The sequence below is a fragment of the Xiphophorus couchianus genome, chromosome 18, assembly GCF_001444195.1.
Source record: "Xiphophorus couchianus chromosome 18, X_couchianus-1.0, whole genome shotgun sequence".
NCBI lineage: Eukaryota > Metazoa > Chordata > Actinopteri > Cyprinodontiformes > Poeciliidae > Xiphophorus > Xiphophorus couchianus.
In genome coordinates, this window is record NC_040245.1 from 21,718,536 (window position 1) to 21,738,392 (window position 19,857).

General features: G+C 37.5%; 1 protein-coding gene across 1 annotated transcript; it reads left to right on the plus strand.

Moving 5' to 3' along the window:
• Positions 1-18,792, plus strand: LOC114161329 (prolactin-releasing peptide receptor). The gene is made up of 4 exons (XM_028044549.1): positions 1-384; positions 8,898-9,370; positions 10,518-10,915; positions 12,997-18,792. The coding sequence occupies exons 2-4, from the start codon at positions 8,908-8,910 to the stop codon at positions 13,288-13,290; spliced, it is 1,155 nt and encodes a 384-aa protein (XP_027900350.1). The 5' UTR covers positions 1-384; positions 8,898-8,907; the 3' UTR covers positions 13,291-18,792.
• The last annotated feature ends 1,065 nt before the right edge of the window (positions 18,793-19,857 follow it).

Genomic DNA, 19,857 nt, shown 5'->3' on the forward strand with positions numbered 1-19,857 from the left:
AATAGCCGGCTGTTGCCACTTTTGTGTGTGTGGGTGTAGGGGTGTGTGTGTGTGTGTGTGTATTTGTGAATGTGTAAAAATGCAGACACGATAAAGGAACAAATGAGGGAGGGCGCACATTTCGTGAGGATTTGAAGGGAGAGATGTACCGTGGGTTCTTCCCTCTCCCACCTTTTTCCCCTGTCACTCTCATTGAGCGCTAAGTGAGACACACCATCTTCTTCCCCGATTCTCCACAGAACGTGGGCTTTTTTTAGGCTGCGGGAAGAGCTCGTTCAATAATAATATTTGAGATTTTTCACAACAGGGATAAAAAGAAAAGAAAGTGAGCGTTTTTTGCAAAAAGTGAAGAGGCACACAAGGAATTCTGTCTAATTTGAAAAGGTAAGATCTTTATTTTGATGACATACTGAAATACTGGCAGGGGTTTTTTTTATGCATAAACAATCAAACAATATTTTTTTTTTTAAATCATTTATTTTGGAATTTAGCTAAAAATATATACAGTAGGTTTGAAATGTCATCTAAAAATAATTACTTTCTCTGTGAGGCAACTGATTGTTAGAAAGTGTTCTCATTCGTTTAAAGTAGAAGGCAAAAATGAATTAGAGGAATTGAGCTTTTAAATGATTTGATTACCATAATAAAACACTCTGTAATTTGAACCAATTTAAGACGAATGCTGATTAGCAGCGTTTGTTATTTTTAAAGGTGTTCTGGCTCTGCAGGATTGTGTGTGACATTTCAAAGGAGCGCCAGAGAAAACAAATGCATTCCTGCCTGCAGATTTTGCTTTGGTGGCTTTCCATGTGGTTTTCTTGAACAGATATACTGTATATCTTTTTCTATTTGGAGATACTTTTAAAATAGAATGGAATGCCTGATTTAAATACAAAAGAATATAAAAGTTACATTGTAGGAATGTTTCACCAAACATGTAAAATATGTATGACAGAAGTCAACAACTTTATCTGTTTTGAATTCATTTATTGTACAACATTTATTGTGTGCTGCACAGACTGCAATCACAAGGCATTACACTACGAAGAAAAGGAAAGGAATTATAAAAGCCCAGTTCTTTGGTTTTTGCCTGATTTTATGACTTACTGAATAAAATGAAACTTAAGCATTTGTACACTCAGAGCAGCTACTCTCAGTGAATCTAAAACAAAAACAAGATAATCTGAAGTAATCAAATTTTCATCCAAGAAATTTGTAAAACTGAGGATATAATAAAGCTTTTTGTTTGTGCTGCTTTTGTTTATTGACTCCAGTGCTGCTTCAACTTATCAGTGGCAAAAAAAATATTGACTGTAACTTCTTAAATTAACCTAACCTTTTTTTAAATAAACCAATGCCTCTAGGGCTGCTTTGACCTAACGAAATGGTCGGCAGGTGAAAATAACATTTAGCCAGCAACTAATCGTTATTTTCCCAGACCTGAAGAAACGCGAAGAGTTGCAGAATAAAATTTCAGTCATTTGCTGACTCTAATATGCAGACTGTCTCTAGTTTAAGTTTAAGTGGAAATTATGGATTGTTTATCTGACATCCCCAATTTAGACAGTAAGTGAAAGCATTAAGTCACCACATTAGGAATGCATAGATTCACCTTTGCCCTAATTTGTGTTTCACTTTTATCCAACTTCTGCCTCCAGCTCCGTCTGGATGCCTCGGCACACTCTGTATGACGGACGTTTAAAATTCAAACAAAGTGCTCAAAAGAGGGAAATGTCAGTGGAGTCACACAGTGATAAAAATGAATGTGGAAAAAAATGATGGGGATACAAGAGAGCAAGCTAAGCAGGATGAGAGAGCATCAACAGTAGATGTCCTTCCTGTTTTGCATTTTGAGAGTGCTCAATTCACATCACGCCTCGCAAATTAGCTGTGTGGTCCGGATGATTTCCACAAAGGCCATGGCAACAGCGTTACTAGGCAAGGGTGGGTTCCTTCTAAGCTGTCTGATAAGGTAGATGTTGGGAGACCAGATGGGATCAGAGCGCAAGCTCCTGCTGTGGATTACCGACATGTGGATAACAAATTAGCAATCAAAGACACACTTTGGTTTGACACCGGGCCCGGCCAGCTCTCGGGCGGAGCGATTCTGAGAAAGTAATGGTTACCAACAAGTTTTGGATTGATCGTGAAGAACCGTTTAACTTCCGCCCCCTTCGCTGATTGCAGAGACGCTGCAGTGCACATATTAAGTCATTCAAGCGGGTCCATCTGTTTAAGAATTGATCACTCATCTGAGTCATTTTCATTTGCAGCAAAGAGCTATAAATACTTGTCTGTGCAGCCGACTTTATCACTGAAAGACCGATCGTTCATCAGAAGTTAGGAGTTTAGAGAAAAGTCTGGCCAGCACTATTATCACCATTTCCACAGGGATTCGTGTTACAAACACTCTTGGTCACTGGTCATATTCAACTCCAATTCGTACAATTTAGTAACATTGCATTAAATCACTGCTTCTTAATAACTTATAATTCATAGAATCTAAATTGTCACAAATAATTACACAACATATTTCTTTATGCATTCAGATGATCTGATCTGCAAGAAAGAAAGAGAAATATATTAAATTACGATCTAAGATCTAGCAGACACTTTAAATAACTTTAATGTCAATTTTTAAAAAAATCTCACCGGCTGATGATCAAAAACATAATGGAAAAACATTGTTGCCATGACATTCTGAAGGCGGAGTGTCAGAAAGAGCAGGAGCTTCTTAAAGAGACAAAAGCCAGTTTCAAAGCGTTCGTTTGTTAAGTGAAATTTCTTTTAAGAAATGTTTCATATGTACAGAGTTTTTTTAACAACTGAAGATTGCAGAGTTATGTGATTGTGCTATGAAATTGCACAAAGTATTTGGAAAGAACACAATTCTGCACCTGTGACAATAGTTAGTGTCTCCTTAATACTAGTGATTAAAAAAAGAAATTAAGAATAAAAGAAATTCCTATCATCAATTATCAAGGAAAAGTTTTTGTAGCCTTCCAGTAGGACAGTTGTTTTAGTAGAGACAACAAGGCCGAAGACAAATATGCTTGAATGAGATTAAATAATTTGTAATGCTGCAATACTGGGTCGCGTGGATCTCAATGACAAGTAATGGATACAGAATTGGTTGCACCAAAAAGCCTTGCATATATTGTAGATCTCTTGAAAAAATACACCAAATGTATAATCATAACATAAGCTAACCTGTTGAAATAAGTCAGAAAAAAAGCTTAATGTTACTCAAAGCATTTCATAAAACATAGCATCTGTTAAGTACATTCAAGGCAACAATCTTTCCACTGTTTGAAAAAAACTAACAATTTGCAATGTCCAAAAAAACCCCTCTTAAACCAACTTACTTTTTAGAAAGACGTTTCGTTTCAGCTAAAGGTGAAAGAGTCCATGTTGTTTAAATAACGACGAAGAGCTTTTCTGCTGAAGTGAACAGAAACACAAATGTCTTCAGAGATGAAAAGCCAATACACAAAGGTTTACTCATGTTACACTTAATCCATTTATCCTTATAGTGCGTTGATCATGTGAAGCCTGATACGACAGAAATATTGAAGAATACTCAAGTCATAAAATATGTAGCAGAACTGCAATCAACAACACAATCAACTCTACCAGAACAATCAGATCAGGAAATCGGCTTCCGCTTTCAAGGGAAGGTGAAATTATTTCCCCTCATAAAGAGGTACATTTATTGCTAATAAATATTTGATACAGTGTTGTTACAGGATGTTACTGATGAAAACAACATGAAGCAAAACATGTTGTGCTACTTTGGATGTTCCCTCATTTAAAATACAGAGGGAGGCCGACACTTTGTTGTTGTTCTTACACAAAAGCACTGCCCTGCTTTGCCTGGATGGTGCAAGTGTCAGACAGGAAGGCATTGTTCACAGTTTTTCCCAGAAAACTGTGAAACTGGAAGTAGTTACGTAATATGAGTATTTAGAGATGCAACCCGCAAAACCGCAGCACCAGCCCCGCTATGCATTATAGTATTTCCATTTGGGTCTGTAGTGCTTCTAGTAGCAGTTCAAAGGCTAAAACAAAACACCCAACCAATTAGTTAATGTGTTTTGGGGTTTGGAACATGAGCTGTTTCAAAAACCTCTGGATTATTAAGTCACAATTGTGCGGCACTTCACCTTTTACCTAGCAACCCCAGTTTAGCCCAGTTCCTCATCATCCCCACAGAACTATGCTCACTTCATTATTAGAAGACCTGTATGTTTGGTTTAACTGATGTAGACACTGTACAATGGCTGCTGGAAAAGACTAGTGTTTTGTTGTTGGCTTGCGGTGAACAACATATGGCCATGTATTCTCCCAGTCACTGATAGCAGAGCTGCTTGGCTTCATTTTACATTTTAATGGCAACGTCTCAGCCATACTGCCAGAAAACAAAATGATAGTTTTCATAAATCACTTAACAAAGGACTCTTTTGAAAACTACTGACAGTAGACAACAGGATTTACCAACAGACTTCGATTACAGGAAAGTTCTGTCCTGTCTGAGCTCAGTGCTCAAGAAGAGCGAAGCAGATGTAATTCTTGAAAGACAGGGATGTAATGGGGATGTCTCTTTTCAAAACCACGAAAACAAAAAAAATGCTCATAAAAGCGCACCCATGGTCATTCTGACCGTTCTGTAATGAAGGGGTGAAAGCTGTGTCATTGTACATTTGAGTATCTGCTTGCAGCCATTTTCACCTCTATTAAGTCCTAACACTGAGTTGGAGGCACAGCCAGCAGCAGCTTATTTGCATAATAGAGACATAGACTTAAAACAGCTCATTCGTAAAGGAGCTCAAAGCAGACTGAACTGGCCAGGTGAAATCTCATAACCTGACAATAATCTTTTTCAAAAAATGTATTGAATATGTTTTATGTAGTCAACAGACCTATCCCTTTTTTAAAAATTAAAAATAGAGGACCGTTTTACCAAAGTTTCAAACGTTACCCCAGTTATACAATGTGCACAAGAGGCAAGAAGACAAAATGCCCCAAATGTTACTCTGTTACTTTAAACAACTGATTTGTAGGTTAAAGTTTATCCTGTACAAAAACATTCATGACCCTTATAGTGTTTTTAAACATTCTGTAATGCTACAGACACAATTTCCAGTGCATTTTATTGGGATTTGTATGTTTATCGTTTATGACTTCCACATAAACAATAGATTGATAAACAATTACGAAGTGGAAGGAAGAATGCATGATTTGAAAAACTGCTACAAATAAAACTGTAAAGTTTGATCTGCATTTGTGTTGAGCCCGACTGAAACAACTTTTGCAGCAGGTACAGCTGAAAGTATTTTGGAGCATGTCTCTGCACCTTTGCACTTGTAGAGACCAGTATTTTTTCTAGTCTCTTCTGCAAAGCAGCTGCGTTAAGGATGATTTGAACTAATCTATTCCATTCATATCTCTGGCATTACGCCGAGAGTTGTTGTTCTATTGGAAGATAAAGCTTGGCCCAGTTTCCAGTCTTTTGCAGCCTATTTTGCTTCACTCTGTATTCAGCTTCACCCATCTTTCTGTCATCTCTTAGCAGCTTTCAGAACCATACTGCCACCATTATGTGTTTGTGGTGATGAGGCTCGTCAGGCCCCGTTTGTCGGTCTCACCCTTACACAAGCATCCTGAACATGTTCTTTTTCCTCAGCCTTCGCTTGTCAGTGAAATATTACGGTGCACAGATAATTTCTTGAAGTTGACCAATGAGGTTCTGCAGCAGCTGCAGCACTACCACAAATATTTGTTTTTGAGGGTGAAAAAAAAGTTCCCACAGGGACAGGGCCTAATGCTTTGGAACATGAGGTTTGCAGTTGTAATATAACAAAATGTCAAAACACTCGAGCGGTGCCAATAAAAGCCCTGCATTCTTAGCTACGCACACATCCTGTCCACAGATAAGCATGCTTTCCCTGCTGCAAACCTTTTTAGTCCATGGATAATCTGTTTAGTGACAGCACCAATCTGTATTCAGTAGATTAATAATTATGTCTCAGCTAGTGTGAAGGGGTTTGTGTTGTGAGGGATGTTTGTGCTGCTTGGAATAATCAGCCTTAGTCAAATAAAACACCTTGCTTTCACCAGGGGCGCCTGCAGGAGATTATCGGAGGGCGCGCACAAAAGACAAAACTGTCACTGCACCTGGCCCACACGACCACATGCCCAACACACATCGTGTGGTGCACAAAACCAGCACAGACCTAATCCACACAAGTACGGGTGACATGCATGCAATGCGCTTGGCACACAGTAACGTTGCACAGCGTACCTGATGGCGAGTTCCTGACACACACAGATAAGCCGCATAAACGCACACAGGAGGTTTTAACACAAAACACAATTTTTTGTCAATAGTAACTATAATATACACACATACAGTATATATATATATATTTTTTTTTACTCAAATGAAAAACTCAAGGTACACACATTTTGTTTAGCCGTAGACGATCCTGGTGATCCTGACATTCACAATCCTTAAGTCTTCGAGTAAATTTAAAGTAATAAAAACAGGTCAATTTAGTTTTTATTTTAACATGTTGGAAACACTGATGTACGGGTAAAGGTCACAGTTTTGTTTTGGATAAAGGGAGCAATTGTGGGAAAAAAAAAGCTTCACAGGCATCTGAAAATCATTTTAGGTTCAGATGGCTTTTTACTCTGTAGCCACTGCAGCTGTCTCTTTTATTAACTGCCAAAACATAAAGGCCACATGACGATAGGGAGCAGCCACCTCAGTCCTGTGCCTCACGAGAATGGACTTGGTCATAGAGAAAAATGCCATCAAATATGGAGCCAGAAATAATAATAACGAGGAACATATAAAGTAATCGCAAACAATGCTAGATTGTTGAATTTTGTTAAATATTTGAGAACTAGCAAGTTTCAGTTTTAAAGGTTTATTGTCAATAATAATCTTGAAATTGTCATAGAGTACCAACACAATTATGCCTCCATTAATACTAAATCTCCTGCCAAATGCTCTTGAAAGCAGATTTTTAAATTAAGATTTCCAAGCACGTCTCTTCTCGTTGTTGAGCTCTAAATTGAATGTGATGATATGAAAGAGATGGCTTTCATCTCGGCACAATTGCGGCAGATAAAGATTCTTATTATTCTGGATTATGTTAAAAAGGACTGAGCTAATCTTTGATATGAGTGCTTACAAAAACTACATTTAAGGCCTGATAAATTCACACTTTTCATTATATTTCTCTGCTGGTGTGCACTTCACTGTATATCTAACAACTGCACGCAGCAGCAACCAGAATTGGGATTTGGCAGCTCTTCGAAGCAAATCCACTAGTGAGTAAAATGTTCCAGCATCTGATGTGTTGCGATGCACTGGAGCAGAAAAATGTATCCTTCACATTAGAACGCTCCCCAGAGAAGTCATACAAATATTTTAAATGATCTCCTAGGAGAGTTTACACTCAAACTCTGTTTCATTTAGACATAAAAAAGATCTGCAAGTGAATAATTATTGTCAGTGTGTATGCATGTTTAGAAGCATCAGGGATTTATACATTCTCCTGTGCTGTCTGCCTGAGTATGAATTTGTTTATCAAGATGAAACATAGTTATACAAACACATTAATGTTGACTTTTTTATAAGCGGATCGTATTCTGCTGTCGTTCTGACCATGAATGATGTCAGCTAACATTGGGCAACTGGTTTCTTGTGACCCAGAGGTCAAACTTCTGGTATTCTAACAGACTGTGTAGATCCTTGTAGGTGATGTGCAACTTAAGGACAAAACAAATAAGTTTTACACGACCTGTAAAGAAAAATATGTCTCTTTCAGTCGTTATAAAACCTAGTCGAGGAGCATGTGGCTCAAAAATTCTTCATTTAATTTGTTGTAGAATAATGGGTTTTTATTCAAAGTGAATGCAGGGAACGTGTCAGCAGTCTCCATATTTGGGGCATCCACTCTATACCGCTACACCTCATACTACCAGGAAACTTCTTATTGACTCAAATGTGTCTTGTCCCGCAGTTGAAGTCCAGTGATCCGAGTTGTTTCAGAAGACCTGAGATATAAGAAACTAAACTAGCATTAAGTTTTCATAGGTGAACTATCATTTATAGTTAGTCAGAGCAAATATCACACTCAAATGGATTGAGAGTTTCTTCGGTTGTCTGTGGGCCAAACTATGTTATGGGACGTCCCTGGCAGGAAGTCTATGATATTGCTACTTCCTTCCCTGGGGCCCATTTTCCCGTTCGCACTCTGTTTTTCTCAGCCAATGTGCACAGCATGATGCAACTCAAGCTGCCTTGTGCCTCATCTTCTGGCAACAAGCTACCTTTACAACACAATCGAACCCTCTAAATCAGGGGTGGGCAGTCCTGGTCCTCGAGGGCCGGTGTCCTGCAACTCTTAGATGTCTCCCTGGTTCAACACACTTGAATCCAACAGCTGAATCACCTCCCAAGTGCAGTCAAGTTTTCCAGAGTCCTGCTAATGACCTCATTATTTGACTCAGGTGTGTTGAAGTAGAGACACATCTAAAAGTTGCAGGAGACCGGCCCTCAAGGCCTGGAGTTGCCCACTCCTGCAATGCACAGTCACAAATGAAAATGTAGACCATCCCTGTGGTCTGTTTTCAGAGCAACTTGTAGGTTTGCAGACGTTTTTTGTGCCATACATGTTTGTTCAAGAATTAAACCATAAAAGTAAAACTCCTGCCCATTAAACATGCAATCATCATAGGTAGTCATAGTGACTAATTCTGTCTTATTTTAGATACAATAACTCTAACTTAGTCAGACTAGTCATGGTATTGAAATCCCTTGATAATGACTTATTACATTCATCAAATTTGAGTAATTAATGATTCATTTTTGCCTTTCTTTTAAGGTTTACCTGCATGGACATGGACATCTTTATGAATAAGGACTTTGGTTTGACTGGAAACGTTACTCAAGCAACAGGAGGACCAGAAGGCAACAAAGGCCAAGGACTCAATCACAGTGACCCACTGGACATGTTTGTTGGGATGGAGCTTCTTCAACGGTTCAAACCTCTTTTTTTGCCTCTCTACTGCCTCGTGGTGGTTGTGGCAGGTGTTGGAAACTCATTTTTGTTGGCCTGCATTTTGGCAGACAAAAAGCTCCACAATGCCACCAACTTCTTCATTGGTAATTTAGCGGCTGGCGACCTGCTGATGTGTTTAAGTTGTGTCCCACTGACTGTGTCTTACGCCTTCGACAGCCATGGCTGGGCTTTCGGACAACCTCTCTGCCACTTGGTGCCCTTGCTGCAGTGTGCCACAGTGTTTGCCTCGGTGCTTTCACTCACAGCCATTGCTGTTGATCGCTACATTGTTGTAGGTAAATAACTTAACATTTATGCTTTGGAATATGAATTTATTGCATATACTCAATAAATATCATCTGCATAGAAACTAAGCACCATATAAAGCTATATATTTACATTAATATGGTAGATAATGTATTGATCTAAGAGAAGATTGCCGTTTACTCCAGTGAAAATGCCTAAAGAACCTTAAAATTAATTAATCTTTTATTGTAAAATAACAAAAAATAAATAAAAAATAATAATTTGATAATATAACAAGGTACTGAGAACATTTGCAAGTGGAAGACCCACAGCATCTCAGATTCTCCACCATACTTCAGTATTTTGATCAAAACCAGACCCATCTTGAGTATTTGCTGCTTAAACTCCCAATCTTAGTCTTTTCAGCTTTACCATATTTCATTCATACATTTGTGATGTTTGGTAAGAAACTATTTTTTTCTGCATTAATCTAAATCAATCAGTTAGCACGGTGGGCATATTGCTAATTGCTCTGTGTTGTATTTCTTGCTGCCTCTTGGCCAGGATTCCATCGAAAAATCAGTTTTTAATCTCAATCGGTTTTTTAAAATTTATTTCCTGCTGAAATAAGGGTTAAATAAAATTTTAAAACTAAATTATTGGTTGTAATGGCGACCTGATGCCACTATATGCTGCAGTTTACCAAAATCCTCCTTATTGTTAGTAGTGGCAGGATAATTATGGATGCTCATGTAGTGTAATGACCAGTAGTCAAAACAGATGGGCCTTTATGTCAAGTCATATTTACAGGAAGTGATGGATTACTAATTAGAAGTTCCTGAAAATATTAATCAATTTAAAACAAAAACAAAAATAAATGCTTAAGTTTTGTTTATTTCAAACGAATAACGTGCTTCTCTTTAATGTTAATTTTTTCTTAACATTGGATTCCTAACTCAAACCTAACTTTTCCTAACTTTGATTTTTTAAGCCTTTTAGTTTGACAATATGCATAGAGGAATACAATATTAATTCATTTTAGGGCTTTTTTGCACACTTCTTGATCAGGAGAGCCAACAGGTTTGTCCAAGTCTGTATATTATTAGTTCTCTGAAGTGGATTTGAAAGCAATAAGTTCCTAATGCTTTCCTTCTTGTTTATTTCCATTTGTTTTTTTTTTTCATTTCCTCATCGCAGCTCACCCAGTAAGGAAAAGAATTTCTGTCTGGGGCTGTGGTGCAGTGACTCTGGGTGTCTGGCTTTTGTCTCTTGCCTTGGCTGCACCTCCGTCTTTTTACACTCGCTATCTGGACCTTCGTCCCAGTGGGATCGACTTGGTGGTGTGTGAGGAATTCTGGCCCGACAGCGGCAATCTGCGGTTGTTATACTCCTGCTTCATCCTTGCAACCTCCTACATGATCCCGCTGCTGTCCGTCAGCATCTCCTACTGCGCCATCACTGTTAGCCTTAAGCGCTATTCAGTGCCTGGGGAGGCATCCAGCAGTCAACAGCGCTGGAGTCAAAGAAGAAAAAAGACCTTTACTCTGTTGGTGGCCTCAGTGCTAGCATTTGCACTGTGCTGGCTGCCTCTTCAGGTAATTACCGAGCAAGCAAAACCAAAAGCAAATAACTAGCCACTTGATGTTTACCAGTGTTTACTGTTTATTATTATTATTTATTTATTTATTTATTACCCCCTTTTCTATCTGATTCAGCTGAATGTCAGGAGATCAAATTTCCATTCTACGTCTATTGGTATCAACCGGCAAATGATAAACACAACAGCAGGGAAGAGGCCAAAAATGAAACTTTTGCCAGCGAGATTAGATTTTCTGCATCATTTATGACCGAGAGCCATGTTGAAGTAATAGAGTCTGCAAATCCGACACTATTTTCTCAATGAGCTACGAAGACTAAAAGATTAGGATTTCATTATTACAAGGACTAAGGAGAGGATGAAGTTACACAGCGTAGTGGTTGATGAGAACATCATTTTAAGGTCACTCTGATTATGCTGCAAAGCTTAACAGGTGAGAAAGACTCATTTCACAACAACAGTGGCGTTCCATGCAGCCTACAGACACATTTGCAATCGTGCCGGGCTGTCGCTTGATTGCCTCAAAGAGGAAATCATCTTCATAAGCATAATCTCTGCATGTCAAAGATAGTAACCCTTTGATTGATGTTGGCAGATTATGTTAAACAGGTTAGTACTACCGTGGTCAAATACAATCACCTCACTGACACTTCAAAATGTGTTGGTATCTTCTAAACTGCTAAAGCGGTTTTTGAATGAAAAACTCAAAGGGACTTAAGACTTTTTTTTTTAAATTAATTTCTGCTACTAGGGGTCAATAACTTACCTGCATCAGGTAACTTTTCGGACATCTTTAATTATTAGAAATCTGTAATATTTGGTCCCACAGGCTGAAGCTAATACAGCCCAGGAGTGTATAAACTTGCACACATTTGACTCTTTAGACCCTCCTCATTGGGTTTTAATGACTTTGACCAATAATAACATGAAACATTTTCTTTTTCCTATAATGAATGAAAATAATATGAAAGGGTCCTTCGGCCATTTTTAATTTACTTTCATGCAAATAGTTTCTGCAAGTGAAACAGAATAAAGCTAATGGAAAATGAGCTTCTTTGGTCTCTTTAATTTCACTGGGCTTTAAATGATTTTCCCATTCTCCTAAATGTAAATGTTTCAAGTTGGAATAATTGAACTATGAAAATATGCTTTTTGCTTTTGGGTTCGATGCTGTTCTCTGTTCTACAACCTGAGAACAAAAATTCATTGAGGTTACTTAATATTACTATAAAATAAACACATTTGTTCTGTTGAAATTTCTAAAATTATCCAGTTTTTTCCTGTGTGTGTAATTTAGAAACGAGTGGCTACTTCATTAGGTCTACAGAGGTTGTCAACCCCAACCTCTGTGAATGGACTGATTCTCTTCAGGAACTTTGATTTTTTTTTTTTCAGCACCCATAAGCCCTGAGCATTTGTAATCAGTTCATTATTTAGTATCTCCACGGTTATTATTAATCACCTTTCCCTCCTCCTAGTGCCATCCTGGATCATAATCCCGACAGCAGCAGAACTTCATTACACTGCATGGTGTTAGAACATCTGGGGACAGCTCAGTATTTGCTTACATTAAACGTTTATATAATAAAACCTTGTTGAACTTTCACCAGTGTGGGGCAGGGGTTGTCCCGTGCACACAGGGTCCAAATGACCCCATCGCTTAAGACAGCAGCTGGGTTAAAGAGAAGTTAAAGAGAAAAAGACCCAATTTCAAGGCATTAAATTCAGCATACTTGATATATACAGCATTTCTTATAACAACTGAAGGTAACAGTTACTTGATGGTGCTATGAAGTGGCACTATCTTTGTTGATTTATCCACCCCCTCACTTGTTTCAGTTACAGTCACAGGAAATACTTCAGATGCTCCCGTCTTTCAGACAGGAAGATCATAGTGGTGCATCGCCTTCTTCTCCATTTCCTGTGTAAATAACCATTGGCATGCCATTGCTCTATGAAATTTTGAACAAAACCTCACAATAAAAATTCTGAACTATTTATGTACAAAATGACATCATGTTTTACTCTTCATGTACTCTAAATTAAAAAAATTTTTTTCATATGTCTCATATTGTTCAGGTGCTGAACCTTTTGCTGGACTTGGACCCAGAGTTCCTTATCATTGGGAAACGCTACATAAACGTCCTGCAAGTTTGCTGCCATTTAGTGGCTATGAGCTCTGCGTGTTACAACCCTTTCATCTACGCCTCTCTGCACAGCAAGGTGCGCATGCATCTGAAAGGCTACCTCTGTCCTTGCCGCAGTCGTCGAGGGGAAATGGTTGAGCGCGCGCCGTCCAGGAGCGGAGTGTTTGAGGCGACTTCAGTAACAGCTCCTGTCATGCAAAGCCACATGATACATCCTAACATTTAAATTGACGTTCAGAAATATGAGAAAATGCCAAACACAGGCTAAGTGTTCGTTTAAACCATTTTCCCTCATGGCTTTTCAGCTTTTTTATTAACCTCAAGACATTTAGTCCTGTTTTGTGTCTCACCACAGATACCACAAACAGGCAATGATTTATACCAGGGTGTATGATGCCAAGCTTGATGATGACGTACAAGACAGCTTAAGCCATCCTTTTGGATATCTGTGTTTTTCTTGAATAGCAAAGCTTGTGGCCTCGACATTCAGCTGACTGAAGTTTTAGAAAGCTCAGCAGAGGCATAAACCAGCCCTGAGGCTGGAGACACACGCTGAAGACTGAGGCTCAGACTAGTGACAATGGATAAAAGCACTTCAGAAAGCAGGCTGAACAATGAATCCTTCACACCAGATATGGAGTACAAGCCAAGAAGAGGAAAAGTGCAAATGAAGTATATTTCTTTTATTATACACATGGCAAATGTGTATTTTTTCTTTCTTTTGTTTCTGCCTCGCTTGCCTTATAAATCACCTTGATTTAGTGATGAAATGTGCATTAACTGGCTTATTTTTTTTATTTATATAGTGTGCTATTTTATTTAGATGCTTTTACTTCACAGTGACATCTTTTCAATTTAGAAATGTTTGTTTTTGTAAATAGTGTACATTTTCAGGTTATGAGGGAAATGGAAAAAAACCACAAAAATCCAAATGATTGCAATGCCAGTGTTCGAAATGTCAGATTCATAAAGAGTTGATAAACAGTCATTTGGATGTGTCTGGAGAAGCTAAATTCATTTAATACTTATCTTAATATTCAGAGCATAACCAGAACAGTCACTCATAAGCATCTCTGCTGTGACACCACTCTTACTGAGCTATTGTCAAGCATGATCAATGGTTTCAAAGCACCTATGGCAAATCATTTTTAAACCAGAAAAATAAGTTATTACGATTACTTGACTTCAGTTTTTTGATTTTTTTTACACAAAAATAAAAGAGTAGAATAATCTAAGAGTGAAAGGGGTTTTACCAAAATATTACAAGAATATCTAGTCTGCTTGTCCAACAGTAATCCCAAAACACATGAACTATTTGGTGAAGGTACCTGTAGGAGCAGAAACACCCAGCACAGCATAAAGGCATTAACAGCTCCCATCGACAGCGGCGCAAACGCCAGCTCTTACATTTTAACAATCATATTACCGTGCTGCGTGTTGCCCGACAGCGGAGTCCTCTTATTGATTTATAGGAATATATTCTTCGGTGAATTCCTTGTCAAGATCCACCTCTAACAAAGAGTGATTTTAATCTAGTGATTTTAACTTGGTTCTGACGCGGTTGGAGACTTGTGGCCTAGATTTGCTAATAAAAATGTTAATTATAGTTGGGGCTGTCTCCTAATGTTCTTTCCATGCCTATTTCCTGGTAACCTGAGAAAATAAATATTTGTTTAGTATTGTTAGAAAGTGTTTCAATAAAATGGAGGAAGGAGAAGAAGAAGATCAAACTTTCATAGAAGTCAGTTGATGTAATAGGGGTGGAGAGGGAAGTAAAAATAAACAGTAAATTTTCCATTGTGGTTGTCCCTCTGTGCCATTCATTGCTGATTTTTCTAAAGAAGATGAATCATAAATAAATGGCGGTAAACATTTCAGGATCAGCAATAAAATTAAAATAAACTGTAAATTTTCCATTGTGGTTGTCCCTCTGTGACATTCATTGCGGATTTTTCTAAAGAAGATCCTTTGCAGATTTATGAATCATAAATAAATATCGATGAGCATTTCAGGATCTGCAATCTTCTGTAATGATATGAAACTCTTTGTGGCAACATTTAGCAAATCATTTCAAGTAATTACTTATTCATCATAAATATTAACTCCCTTCCCAAGGAAAGTGACATTCAGTAATCTGCAAACGTATTCAAATCTCTTGACCTTTTGTGCATTTTGTCATGTTATAACTACCAACCTATTCCAACAAAACATGGATACCGAAGGAAACGGATACAGTATATTCTCTTTAACAAATAAACATCTAAAAATTGTGGCATCCATTTATATTCAGCCCCCTTTACTCTGATACTCCTAAATAAAACAGCGCAACCAATTGCCTTCACAAGCCAAGCCAACTGCAATGTAAATGTCATTTTCCATAAATACAACTGTTTTATGGGGTACCATAAAGCACTGTGGAACAAGCAACACCAAATAGTTCAAAGATAATGTTTTGGAGAAGTTTTGAGTGGCGTGCGAGCCAAGCTGTGGTATATGTACCAGAGAAACTAACAATATAGAAAGCCAGAAACTAGAATTACCATTAGCATTAATTATCTAGCAAACAATAAGCATGCCGGGGCCTTTAAAGCAGGTAAGTTGATGAGGAAGTGACTCTCGGGTATTGTGGCAGCAGCCTGCTAAGAAACAACACTCATGCAGCCCAGGTGCATCAGGTGAATGACAGAGCTGAGGAGGAAGACAACATCAAGCAGACAACAACCAACACCTGCGCACATCTTCTAGACGTGTATCCTAAAAGACGTGCAGCTGTAATTCCATAGCATTAACTTTGGAGTGCTGAATACCAATGCATGCAGCACCTTTATTGTTTGTAGTTGCAAAGAAATGCTGAAAACTGTGTATAGTTAACCTTCGCTTCACAACTATGCTACGCTATATGTTGTTCTAACACATACAATTCTAGTGAAATACATTAAACTTTGTGAATGTAACATTATTTTCTGTAAAGAAGTTAGAGAGAAATTAATAATGATTAAAAAAAATAAAGAAACACATTGTGGCACTGAAATTAATTAAAGCTGCATGAACTTTCCCTCCATCTGTCAAGAGGTCCAGATCTGGAAAAACTACATCTCACATATCAGAATCCACTTTAAAAGGTTTATTTTTCAGTTAATGACCTGGTAATGTGTTGCACATGTCCATAACTCAAATTCCCCCCTGTCAAAAACAAAATACTTCAGATGCACACCTGCTGACATCTAAAACTGAAAGTCAAAAGCACATCAGTAGAAAACAATACACAATCTGAGGTATGCACTGGAACATAGAAATCTATGTGCTTTAAGATTTTTCTACCATGACATGCCATCAGAAACCACTCAGTGGTTGTCTGGACATTTTTTCACAGTCGCCATTACTTTGCAGTTCTCTGGAACATAGCTGTCTTGCAACACAGCAGATGTTACAGACTGAAGACGTTTTGCGTGTACTAAAGACACACAAAACTTGTTTTGCTTGCTTAGCTTTGTGTGTACTTTGTGTTATTAGTTTCACAAAGCACAGAGTAAAATTCTTAGAAGGAGCTCTATGACTTTTAATCTTCTCTATGAGTCACAACAGAGCAGGCAGGTAAAAAGCATATGGGTCAGACGTTGCTTCACAAACTCTTGACTAAGACTAGGCTTATGAACTTCTGCACAGACACAGGAAAATGGGTGGACCACTGCTCCTTCACTGGAATTAACAAATCACAAACATGCAAAAAATTACTCAGTTCTGCCAGTAATGCAAACACAAAGCAGGAATAGACAAGACAGAACAGTGAGGGGGAGGAAGAGACGGCGATGAAGGGTGGAGGTGGCCAAGCCAAGGTAACTGGGTGCTTTCAGTTTGGTTAAGACTGATATGAGTCTAATGTTTTCTTTCATTTTTGACATGCTCCACATTTACTAGTTCCCACACACACTGTCTTTTTAAACATAATCCAAGTCCAGCATAGACGCGTAATTATTTTTGTCAAACATGAAACATGATGTTTTCATGTATTTTTTCAAACACGAAAAAATACATTTTGCATTAAAATACCAATAACACTGCGTAGCTTTTTTCTATTATCAATTATGAAATTTAATGTTTACGTAATAATAGGTATGTTTCATCAAGATTTGTTTTGCCAAGACTTTGTATTTAGGATGTGAAGCTATTGTTTCTTTTATTTTCATTACCTCTATGATGATAATCATTATTATTATTATTATTAATGTTTGTTATTTAAAAAATTCATTATTAATAATAATAAGTAATTATGTGTAGCCACTCTCCCACTATAGAGTTAAAGGTTAGCTATGTTTTCCTGTCTTATGAAGTTTGATATGAAAGTGCAAATTGAATTTGAATGAGCGCTCAGTGTCAGCAAACATGAGCTTATCACCCAAAGCATTAGGCATTAAAACATTCATTAAACTGTCAACATTCACTTTGTGAAGTGAATTAAAATGTCGACAGTTTAATTCTGCATTACACAATGCTTGTTTGTTTAAAAAACTAACAAACAAACATCTTACTCAGCACATTTAAAGCCAAACTATGACTTGGTGCATGTAAAATACACTGTCTCTCCTACTTTCACAGTTTGTTACAAGCTGATAATACTTTAACACTACACTACTCACAGTGAACTGTTGAGTTCATTTAAATTTACAACCTACTCACATCCTCCTGTTGTTTTAGCAGAAGTTGTTTTACAGAAACTCTGCAGGTTCCTAAAATTTAAATTTCATAACAATAAACTAGATATTTTGTAAATTCCTTCATTTAGTGAACATGTTTGGGAAAGGAGCTTAAGAAATTTTGACAAAACTGGACAACATTAATATGTTTGCATTTAAAAACTAAACATTAAGTTTAACCAAAAAAAAAGTAAATACGTTTTTAAAAGGCTTTACAGATTTGGCTAAATACTGAAACTGCTCAAATGTAATGTTGAAATATGCAAACAAGCAAGTTAATGAAGAAATAAATGAGCTACAAAGCTCATTTATAATGAACGAACTGTTCATTTAGTAGGGCTGCGTAGCAGTGATAGTTCATGGATTATTAGCAAAAGGACTCAAAATTATGTTTAGGAACGTTGAGCTGAAATTAGAAGAGCGGGTCCCCCGAGAAACGTTTTTTAGATCCTCTACTGGGGTTTATGGTAAAAAAAAAAATCTCTCTTCCCTATCTTCTTATCGTAAAGTATATCTTGAAGTCATCCTTGCTGTTTGTAATGCAATATCTGTAACAGCTGCAGCTTCAAGTTAACTGCGGGTAAGCAATAAAGAATGACTTCATTCTGCTTTTCTCAATAGATACAATCTTTGTGATGCTGGGAGTCACAGTCGTCTTAGGTTTCTCAGGGGGAATGCTTCCGAACACATCCAAATGCTAAATGTGTATAATACGTATTAAAATCATCTCTATCCTGTGTCCAGAGGGGCACATCAGGTTTTCATTATGCAAAGGTTGTTGAAACCAGACCTCTATGCATAAAAGCTCGCAGTGGTTAATGTTTGATTCAAGATCTATAAAAGATTACTGTTAAACAGTACACACACTTTTTTTAAAAAGCACAATTGCAATTTAACACAAGGAATAAGAAGAGTTATTGTTCTTTGGAAAAACTTATAAATGTTTGTAAACATGATCACATGGTGTTAAAATCAGAAAATGGAGTTACACCAATGACTTCAACATGATTTTAACTTTGACTTTAGGTCAAAGTTTTTCACTTTAGCTTTAAAGTCAAGGTTAAAAAGAAAAAAGAGTAAACCAAACCCAACAAAAAAAAAAAACAGTCTCTTAACCATATGTGCACAAATCTCTGCCAAAAATGCTTGCTGCAAAGAAATTAAGCCTCCTTTTTATGAAGATCGTATTTTCCGATTCCATGGAAAAAAACAAAATAAAAATCTTTGCTTGTGGTTAACAATCTGCTGTAGGAAGTATTTTTGCATTTGGAATAGGGAAATGACAATGAACAAAATTCCCCTTTTATTATAGTAACAGCAAACATATCCACACACTGAGGTAATGTGGAAATAGTATGGTCAATTCCCAGATTGTGGCACTGCAGCAAAAGAACAAAATGCAAGATATAGCAATTTTCTCACTGTTTGAGTTTAAATCAGTCTATTGGTAGAATTACCTTTTTATCTACATGACAAAGGAAAACATTTTGGATTTGCTTCCACAAGCTTCTCAGGACTGAGAGCAGAGCTTTACAGTGGTCAGTCCATAACATCGATTTTGTTGAGTTCAAGACCATTTCTGGTGTGGCAGCCTGCTTGGGGTTGTTGTTCACTTTTGCTACAGGAGGAATATTATGTAAAACTGACTTTCTTTCAGCTTTATACAACACAAGGTTAATCCCTCATCGAGACTCAGCTCCTCCTTGGAGCTTCTAAATTTCTGCCTCACACAGCACTGACCTCAGCCCCCTTTAAAAATGTGAAAAATGTGCTGCTGCTTCAACTGTCCAGTATACTGAATAATCAACTGGGACATCATGCGGCTATAGAGAAAAGCAGATTTCACTCAGAGCTCATCAGTCCTCTTAGCCGGTTTTCAATAAATACTTGTGAGGAATTTTATGTGTGCTTGAGCATATACTGTAGCTTAGCTGAAACAGGAATCCTATCCATTGATAGGAACCTTCTTTATTTTGGTGTCAGTGCAGGTGAGCAACCAACCACCATCTGGGATTTTTTGATTAGATGAGAGAATATGCATAATTTATTACCAGTTGTTTTATACCTTTATTGTTGCCCCGCTGTGCCGTATTTGATGC